The sequence below is a fragment of the Salmo salar genome, chromosome ssa25 (assembly GCF_905237065.1).
Source record: "Salmo salar chromosome ssa25, Ssal_v3.1, whole genome shotgun sequence".
NCBI lineage: Eukaryota > Metazoa > Chordata > Actinopteri > Salmoniformes > Salmonidae > Salmo > Salmo salar.
In genome coordinates, this window is record NC_059466.1 from 40125428 (window position 1) to 40136001 (window position 10574).

Genomic DNA, 10574 nt, shown 5'->3' on the forward strand with positions numbered 1-10574 from the left:
TAGGTCTCAGCGAGATTACATACCCCCACAGCTGGTATAATATCAAAGAGAAGGACCGGGATTTTTATTGCAAAAGGATATCGGAACCTGCGAAACTTATAAAGATTAAAAAAGGGTTCTATAGAACCGTCGACAGGATCGTCTCAGAGTTGAATGAACTCCTAACCCAGAACAATACGGAAATACTCTTGAGCTACAACCCTATTCATAAACGTGTACAAATCTCAGGGACTGCGGATAGGGGTATAAAGACCACCGGTAATTTAGCCTACATGCTGGGGCTGGTTCCCAATAAATGGACGTATGTGAACGATAAATTAACCCCATTCCCTGCGGATATACATGCAGGGTTTTACAACATATTTGTGTATACCGACATCATATCATATCAGAGGGTAGGAGACAGTTGTGTGCCCCTCCTGAGAACAGTTCATATAGAGGGAAAGGATAGAGGGATAGTCACTGTCACCTACGACAAGCCACACTACGTACCTGTAAGCAAGAAATATATTGAGAACATTCTGGTTGAGCTTAAAACGGATCAGAACGAAAACATTGAATTTACTTATGGTAAAACGATTGTAAAACTCCACTTTAGGCCCTCCAAAGCCTCTCTACATATATAATATATTATTAGTATTATATATTATTATTTTATTTTTATTTATTTATAAACATAATACAAATAAATAAAAAATGGTTATGGAACAAAACCACCATCTCGACCCTAACCGCTACGTCTCATACTATGTTGATCAAGTGGGTAATGGGTTACCCGGCTATCATGGATCCCCGACCATGTACGGTTCGGGGATAGGCGGTATATTTCGTAACCTCTTTAGGATGGTTTTACCGTTTATGAAGAGAGGCCTCAGCATAGCCAAACCACATTTAAAATATAGTAAGTGAGGTTGTAGCCAATGCTATGACCCGAAGGGCGTCACCAGATGCCGAGCATCAAGAAGGCTCGGGGCTTATGATGTTGTCTCGAAGACCAAAAAAGAGACCTCCAGGTATAAGGTGCAGGCCTGCCCCTAAAAAGCAGAGGTTAACCGTTAAAAGAAACTCAGAAAGTCAAAGACGTGGTAAAGTGAGGAGGTCTGGACCTAAAACGAAAAAAAGAATACTTGGAAGTATTTTCTAAAAGAACCAAGAAACATGGCTCTTTTACACCGCATGTCCTCTGAAGCTATAAAGACAGAGCTCGATCTTTTCACGGCCCCCTTAACCCAATTTTCAATAGACAGGTCCAGTTATGTGGAGATAGCCCCACTCTCTGCCATTACCGACAACGGTCCTATAGAATTTTTTATACCAGGCCACGGTGACAACTATCTGGACCTCAACAACACCTTGGTGCATTTACGTCTAAAAGTGACCAAAAGAGATGGTACTAATATTACAAACGATGCCAAAGTGAGTCTCATTAATTACCCCTTGGCCACCATCTTCTCCCAAGTGGATGTGACTTTGGGTGAACGTCTAATCAGTCAAAGCAGTGCCACATACCCCTATAGGGCCATCATAGAGTGTTTACTCAACTACTCCGAAGACACTCTCAAGACACAATTCAGAGCCGGGCTGTTTAGCAAGGATACTGCAGGAGTCTCTATGGAATCGATAGACCCTTCCACCGGTGCAAACAAAGGACTGGAGGCACGCGCTCGCTACTGTGTCGAATCTCGAGAGTTTCATCTGCTAGGGCCTATACACTCTGACATTTTCTTTCAAGAACGTTTACTCTTAAATTTGGTTGATTTAAGACTCAAATTAACCAGGGCCAAGGATGAGTTTTGTCTGATGTCTGCCCAAGACGGGGACTTTAGTTTAAAAGTGTTGGGGGCAACGCTTTTTATTAAAAAAGTGTCTGTATCTCCGGCAGTTCGTCTGGGTCACACACAGGCTTTGATGAAAGGAAATGCCCTTTACCCTCTCCAAAGAATTACCATGAAAACCTTTAGCATACCTGTGGGCAGTAGAATCTGCAGTCAAGAAAACCTTTTTCTAGGCCCTTTACCCTGCCATGTGGTTATAGGTTTGGTTGATCACGCCTCTAATACGGGCAGCTTACATAAAAACCCATTTAATTTTCAACACTTCAATGCAGAGTATGTAGCTCTCTGTCAGGACGGACGTCAGGTCCCTGCTAAGGCTTTCCAACCTCAATTTAATAACAACATATCTGTGCGAGAATTTTACAATCTATTCCTGGCTACCGGGAGGCATCTAAAAGATCTCTCTTTACCTATTGACAGAAATGATTTTGCAGAGGGTTACACATTGTATGCTTTCAATTTATCCCCTGATGATGACACCTCAGGAAATCTGTCTGTGGTGTCCCAAGGCAACCTCAGGCTGGAAATGCGTTTCCGTACACCTTTAGCCTGTACAGTTAGCATGATTGTTTATGCGTGCTCTGATTCAATCTTGGAAGTGAATGCCCGAAGACAGGTCTTAGTGGATTATTATTAAGGATTGTTGAGCAAAGACATGAATACCCAAGAGTTGGAAGGGCTCATGACCCGCTTGATTGGAAAACAATTTTATGGAGTGTGGGCTTGTGATGAATTACCTATTGAGAAATACCCATCCTAAACACATGCCAGGTGAACACTGGCAAGCTGTGACACTAGAAGATGAAGAAGGAAGAAAAATCTCAACTTTTTTTGATTCCTACGGCTTTCCCCCTGGTTTTTCACATTTTCCCAAATCTATTAAAGATTTTTTGACCAAAAATGGATCAAAGATCTACTACAGCATCAAACAAGTGCAAGATAACCTTTCCACTACATGTGGTCAACACTGTGTATTCTACCTGTGCCAAAGAGCCCGTGGAGTTTCTTTTGAAGATGTTATGTCTCTTTATAATGATGATTTAAGAAGTAATGATAGCGTCGTAGATTGTTTTGTTAGAAAATATCAAAAGTGTTCAAATATGTGTCCTTTAAGACCGTGTAATCAAGGCGTATGCTCACGTCAAATGTTTCAAGAATGCCACAAATGTTAAATTGCTTAATTTTTCTAATAAACTTTATTGAATTTGATCATAGTCGTTCAAAAGTCATTCAAAATTCATTCAAAAGTCTAACCACCCCGAGAGATCGGGATTAGGAAAAGGTCCGGAGGCGTTCATGGGGCTAAATGAGTCATCATCATCCCCTTCATAGGGGGGAGGGGTTGTTGGGACATCTTTAGGGGTGCTGTAGCTCGGTGAAGGGTTTTGTTTTAAAGCTTGAATCTGTTGACGAAGCTTATAGTTGGGTACCCCCGAGAGGGGAATGTTGAGGATTGCCAGGGCCTTAAGAAACTGACGCCACCCTGGTGGTCTTCTGTCATCAGCAACCTTGTGGGCTGTCGTGGTACTTCTAAGCAAGTCAAACATATGTGAACCCTTGACAACAGAGCCCTGAAGGATAAACTCTCCTTTGTCATTCCAAGTAGCGGTCCCCTTTGAGTCTTTTAGCTTGTTCATAATGTATCTAGCATTTTTCCTGTTACGTGCCGGAACATGTGTCAACATGTCATGCATAACATTATCTTCAACAGGCATATGATCTTCAGCCAGTAAGATCGCAGGTACAGGCATTACAGGGGCATGGCTCTCTCTAAGCGCGTCATCTTTTAAAGGTTCAGGTAGGGAAAGCGTTAAATGGTTGGTATCTCTCTCACCTTGTTTTACCAAGGTCAAATACCTTTGCAAGAGGTTTGTGTATTTTTTTACCTTATCATAGGGGTTCAATCCTTTTCGGTTCAAAACATCCTTCATGGCCGTATCCAAATCATTTCCCGCTGTTTGTCTGATATTTTCAGGACCCTGCATTTGTTTTTTAAGTCTATCCAACTCTTGTTGAGGCACCAAGTACATTTTATTTGCCATCACACTCTGTGTTCAGCCTTATTGCCTGGCAGCAATAAGGCTGGTGATGAAGGGTACTGCTATAGTCAGCAACGGCAGAAGAAAACCCCCAGACTGTTGTAGGCTATGTCTTTTCTTTCGAAGACTGGCTCTTTTATTGGCAAAGAGTTTGATCGCGGTTTTTTGTCTCTTTAATTTTTTTAATTGGGTCAGGGTGAGTGGAATGCGCCCTTTGAGAAGATTCAAAGCAATCTCACATAGGGATAATATGAGATCTGAAGAACAGTGATCCAAGATGGCCTTCCGTTCTTTAGCTGTAGCCCCAACTAGGCTTCTCAAGAGGGGCAGGTTTCTTTTTAAACGCAGAGACATAGCGGTTACTTTTTAGGAATGTACACAGCCGGCCACTCCCACGGGAACAGGCCTGTTCGGAGCCTCAGGTGTTCTGGAGTATTTGCTTTTAAATCCACGATTAAATAAGAAAATGGCTCTTTGGTAGCGTCCTCATAGCTATCCATAAAGTAGGATTTCCTTCCCGGGTACATCTGCTGAGCTAGAGTGTTAATTTGTAGTTTGTCTCTAGGGTTTTTGAACAAAACCATGTAATTGGCGTTCAAACTAATGGTACGGCTGTTTTTACCTTGGTGAAACACATTCTGCACCAAGTAAAGCACAGACAGGTTTCTATGATGAGTATATTGGGTAAATGCTCGTGCAATTTCAGGATGTTCGCTACCTGCAAATAGCATATCATCCAAAACCAGCAGATTGTTTTTATGTGGAGGTCAAAGTTCATCATCAGACAGGGATTGAGGTATTCCTTCAACAAACTTGATTTTTATTTTCTTCAACAATTCATCATACATAGGTTGATAACATGAATAACACCACACAATATTGTCAGGCTTCTGAGATAACATATGTTCAGAATTCTCTAAAATACTTTTTACAAAACAAGTTTTACCACTGTTGGAGGGGCCTGCGATTAAGGCCGAAAATGGTAGTTGCAACCGGGGGTCAAAACCTTCTACAGCAGCCATTATATCTTAAGCTTTAAGACACACTGGGGCTTGTAGCATAAGTCAGTAGCCAAAGGGCAGTGTGGTCCCGTTAGGTAAAAGCATTCTCTTGTCATAGACTACCCTGAATCTTTTAGTAAGTGGGGCATTCCTGAGATGGAAGCCCTTTTTATCCCTAACAATTTTTTTGTAGGAGCTCAAAATCTCCAAGTCACTATTCCGATCGTTTATGAACCCCTCGACCAAGCGTGTGATTGATTCCAAGTTTACACGCGGGGCATTTTCGTAGTTTTGAGTCACGCCTTTGGCTTTCAACACCACGTGATTGTCTTTAGTCCTAAAAGCATAGCTTTTGGGCCCACAGGAGGACCATTCTGTGATATGGTCGCCATCTTTGAGTTCACTCGTTAAACCACCCAGATAGTTGCTAAGCGGGGGGCTCCAGTCACCCTGTTTGCTTACATAGACCACAGAGTCTGTGTCGTGGTAAAGAACCCACCTCTGAAGCTGCTCCATGAGGGCGTACAATTCAAGTCGGCCATAGGCCGTGGTAAATGCTGCAACACATTTACATTACCCGGGGGTAGAACCCACTTCGTGTTACGTCTCCATTGCACCAGGGCAATGTCTTGACTCAAGAATGAAAAATGTGAAATTTCGTATTGGTCCGAAAAAACAAATTCCAAAAATTCTTCGGGTCTTTAATGATCGACGTTGTTAGCATATTGCATCTCTGCGAAAGCTTCCCCCAAAGCGAGTTTAAGTACAATTTCGACACATTTCGTTTGGTCTTGTTGACCTCTATTCTGTCAGGGTCAAGAAGAATGCCTTCTCTGTCGTGATAGTCTCGAATGTACTTGTCTTTGCTCTCTTGATCTGTGACCGATGAAGGATAACCTGAAGCCATCTGCTTGCATCTCAAGAAGGTCTTGATGTACTCTTTAAAAAGAGTGTCTGATTTCCTGGAAAATTTCCACACTTCAAAGATTTTGGCCACACGATACCCCTTCTCTAGAGCCTTTGTGAATTCAGGTGTAACCCAGACAGCTGTAAGGGCTCTTTCCTGATCTGAGTGATCACAAGGCTTTTCCTGGTTGTTGTTTTCACTGCAGGTGCGACATAGGGGAAAGAAAAGTTTTCCTTGAGGTCCCTTGTAAGGCAACACTGGTATAAACAAACCCCTAGGTGGGTAGACCATTGCTTTGATCAGACCAAAATAGTTTTGGGGTAAGTCAAAGTCGCGGTGAATAATTTCAGGATGCCCCAATAGGATAGCATGAGGAACTCATTACATGAGGATAAAGAGATGTAAAATCTACATAACCTATTGTCTCGTCTGGTTGCGCTACATACCGCAAGGTCAAAGCATTGGTACGGCCTCCATACAGGGCCTGTCGTGGCTCCAAGGGTTCGGGTGTGTCAAAGCTGGAAAGGAAAGCTCGAACATGAGGATCAGACTTTTTGAGTGGAGTCCACTCATGCTCCCACATAACATTCACTTTCAAACCATAAGTAGCCTGTAAAGATTCACATTTGTCTTGAAACTCTAGGTACATTTCACCAAAAGTCTTTTGGGTTTAGGACACACAGGGCCTGTGGCTCAAAGCAAGATTTACAACCGTGGGAGAAACAACCGTTGTACTCAAACACGGTCTCAACACCGTCAATCTGTGTGTATCCATCTACATGATAAGGCCCAAACGCCTTCTCACCCCTATTCAAAGCATGTTGAATAAAAATGTCTTTATCCTGGGCCAAGTACTCCAACCACTGAATGGAGCCACTAGAGTATGACTTAAATTGGCGTCGGTAGTTGTCAGGCGAGGGGATAGCTATAGATCCTAGAGGTAGAAAGTGTGTACGATAGGTTTTCATGCATGCCGATGCAATAGTTGTACAACTCCAGGGGTCAATGCCTGCATCTTTGATGACCTCTGCTCTGAATCTGAGGCACCCCTCGCGAAGGATAACCACGTCGTTGTCACAGTATGACTCCATCTCTTTGTGGAAGTCAAAAGTGCTGTGACATACTGTCTCGTACCATGTCATGAATCTCTCTCGCTCTTTGGGAGACATTTGATCACAACCGTACATTTCAGGTCTCGGATAAGATCCTATATAGTGTAAATTCTCCTCAGATGTAAAAAAATGGGGAAACCAACCTTTCACAGAGTTCTCAAAACCCAAGGCCTCAGGCATTTGAGACAATCTCATGGGTAAGAAGCTTAAACTGTCAATGTATCTCTGGTTGAAAGCGGGGTCAACAAAACACAAGATTTTACTACCTTGAGCTATGACACTGGGCGCAACGCCTTGCTGTATCAGAGGGTTCAAAAGAAGGTACGAATCATATGCTCTAGAATTGTGCGCTATAAACGTAAAGTTTCTGTACTGGGGTTTTCTGAAGTGTTTTAGAAAGAGGAGTGCACAATTGGGTCCCTCAGCTGACCACTTATCCCCCTTGAAAGTCATGGTAGATACAAAAATAGGCAAATGAACCCCTGATTGTTGATTAGTCTCAAAATCATAAAAAACGTATTTCTCTGAATGTTCATCTTCAGCCAAGGGTTGAATATAACACTCGTGGGGCACATCTTGAACCAGTTCAGAGTCTCTGCTTTTCAAAGGCCCTTTACAGATTGGGCAATGAATGATTCCACACACATGAGGTTTAGGGTTGTCTATTTTAAGGTTGTAATTGCATTGACATTTTGGACATTTCCTGTTAATATCACAACTGCTTACAGATTTACAGGCCTTGGGGTGCCATGATTCAATTTTGAGTTTTTCGTAACAGTAGGCCGAACGGCATGTCCTGTGACAATCGGCACAGGGTGTCAGGTTTAAGGGCTGCATCGGACATTTTTCATCCAGACATACGGAACAGTTATAACGGCACGAGTGGCCACCCTTTCGGGTGTAGCCGGTATGACAGGCTGGACACACATATGGTGCGCCTAAAAACGCTCCGATGTTGGTAACTGCATAGTAATGGTCGTTTTGCACATAAAAGTACAGGATCTGAGGATGAGGTTGGGGGTTGTTTTGGAATTTCAAGAGAGAAGCATTAGCTTTACTGTGGTACAAAACCACAATCTTGATGTTCAGAAAGTTTTCAAATTTGACTATGTCAGAGAATGCCATTGCATCCTGCATGCCCAGACCGACAGCATTTTGAAGCTCTCTAGCCTTTTGCAACGCCTCTAGATCCGTACATCCAGGGTTTAGTAAATGTGCTAGGCCTATTGCAAAGCATAGCTTATTACCATGATTGGGAACGTTTATGAGGCATGCCCTTTTATTGTTTATGATTTCTGATTGCATTAGGCTATCTAGCTTCCTTCTCTGCCCCCCCCCACCACCCAGGGGTTGCCGTATTATTTGCACAACAAGCTCCAGCGACCTATCGGCTATGATGGATAAACTTGATTGAACAAGTCGTTCCAGCAGGGCTATAAATTGTTCAAGATCTGCTTCACCATTGGGTAAAATAAGAGATACAGTGTTTTGCATGCTATCTCCACAAATTTCCAACTGTAAGACATCACGAGATTCGCCATAATCTCTTGCCCTCTCTAACAGTTCGTTCAGAGTATCCAAAATCATCACGTAAAAAACAGCATAATCGAGATTTTGATTCACCCATGTGAAATTGAAAAACTGTCTAATCTGTATTGCTGAATTTATTTCTGTACACAACCCTGACACTTCTATCAGGACCATCTCCCTCCTGATTTATTAGACAATTTTCCAATTCCTCAAAAACATCATATTCCGTTTCAGACTCTTCTGAAAGGGGCATTAATATCGGGCTGCTTGGGGGCTCAGGTGTAGAAGATCTCAGACTCTCGTTCATCTGGTTTATTAAAAAAACTAGGCCTGGCGGGATTTGAGATAATTGGTTTTCATATGTTGTTCCTGACTCGTTCATATGTTTAATTATTTCAATTAGGTCGGCGGGAATTTGGGAAAATAGATTTTCGTCTATGGGAATTATGTCTGATACCCCACCCTCGTTCATCCGTTCAATTAAAGCTTGTAGATCGGGGGGGGGTATTTTCGCCAAAAGGCTTTCAACTGTCTCAATTATAGGAACGTCCATTTCGGTAACTGGTTTTAGCGCCGTTATTTGCGTTTTAACAACCGGGGCATTGTTCAATGCCAGAAGGATAGATCCTGACTGTGTTGCCGCTCGAGTAAATCAACCATTCGTTGGTGTAGCAAGACATTTCTGGATTTTAGAGCCTTTGAAAAGGCCTTGATAAACTCTGCTTGGTCTATTTCAGGTTTGGGTGTTTCTACATAAGAATTGGAGGAATCAAGAAGATTGGCTGCGTTACAGAATAGCCAGTCGTCTACCTGTGAAATGTCATTTAAAACGTTGAAATCACCCGGTTTCATTGTTTTATTGTGAATGTCAGGCGCTCCGAAATCCTCTGCGGGTTCTCGGTGTGTATGGTCTTCTGTGCCGTTATACGCCGGGGAGGAGTCTGTAAAAACATTATTTGTCATTGTTTTAGAATTTTCAATCATAAAAATGTATAAATTATAATAAACTCTGTATTACTAATAACATAAGGGCTTCATACCATGTCCGTGTAGGGCCGTTTCTTGAAGAAGTAACTTTTTGGGCCTGGGAGATTCTGCGCAATGCACTTGCGCCGATGTTGTGCCCTGTTTGGGGCGGAAATATGTCGCTTGGTTCCTGGGTGGTGTTAGGGTAAACCCGTTCGAACAGAAAGGCAGAATAGCATCGATGTCCTCGTTCAGAGTACATGAAGCACCCGTGATCCTTCTTTTGGGTCTGTCCGCTGTAAACACAAAAAATAGCTTTTAATATAGGGTTCACACTTTTTGTTTTTAATGTATACATTTTCTTAGGGATTTTTTTATTATTATTGAACTTACGTCTACAATAGTGTGATGGAGACTGGCTGCTTTCGGCGCTGCACGCAGTTTGATTCTGAGAATCCCTCTCTGACAAAATCGGTTCCAAATCATCTAGCCCACGGAGCATCTGCGTAAAGGATTGCGAGCCTACAGACGTTAGATAATATTAACATATATACGAAATATACACATTTTTTAAATATGAGAATACGGGCATTTGACATATTACCTTAAAATCATTGTCCATCAGTTTTAGAATAGTGATATCACATTTTTAATATCCATATAATTCCCTGAAAATACCTCTCCAAATCTAATATATTATTTTCACTAACTCACCTTCAGAAAGCTCCATTAGGACCTATTCCGAGATTATCTGTTGGCCTGATAACTCTTCGGTCTGTTGGCCGGGAGTCTTTTGAGGTGCGCTATAGGATGTCTTACCGTCTGGCTAGTTTCACTATTCTGCAATGAGTTTACAGAGTGGGGGTGCCGTTTTTTCGGGCGTCATCCTGTATGCAAAAAAAAAGGCCATATAAAGTACTCTAATGTCTAGAGACCCAAAACCACAGGCGGGTGTCTTGACATATTCGGTCTGCCGATAGGGTGTCCGTTGTAAATTTATATCCCGGGGTGGGGGACCGTCAGTATATGCGCTGATTAGAAAATAACATATGTTTTAAACAGTAGGAGTTCGTCTAGACCTGATCTCTTATGCCTGGGCTTTTTCACTTTTTTAGCCCCCACATGTTTGAAGGTGAGATAAATACGTATTTGAAAGGGCTTGGGGGGATAATAAAATGGAAAGT

At 42.3% G+C, this 10574-nt stretch overlaps 1 protein-coding gene across 2 annotated transcripts; it reads right to left on the reverse strand.

Moving 5' to 3' along the window:
* Positions 1 to 4673: 4673 nt before the first annotated feature.
* LOC123730532 (uncharacterized) lies at positions 4674 to 10226 on the reverse strand. Of its 2 annotated transcripts, none has more exons than XM_045707686.1 (4): positions 10105 to 10226; positions 9784 to 9912; positions 9465 to 9686; positions 4674 to 9365 (listed from the first exon to the last, which is right to left on the reverse strand). In XM_045707686.1, exon 4 carries the CDS (start codon positions 8596 to 8598, stop codon positions 6433 to 6435), a length of 2166 nt encoding a protein of 721 aa, XP_045563642.1. In that variant the 5' UTR covers positions 8599 to 9365; positions 9465 to 9686; positions 9784 to 9912; positions 10105 to 10226; the 3' UTR covers positions 4674 to 6432. The 2 variants fall into 2 exon arrangements, with proteins under 2 accessions (XP_045563642.1, XP_045563641.1); XM_045707685.1 differs by having other exon boundaries at positions 9784 to 9892; positions 10105 to 10224.
* Positions 10227 to 10574: the final 348 nt, after the last annotated feature.

Excerpts from the sequence above, each read along its gene's own strand:
- LOC123730532 (XM_045707686.1), bottom strand. The coding sequence starts at position 8,598 with ATGGTCCTGATAGAAGTGTCAGGGTTGTGTACAGAAATAAATTCAGCA.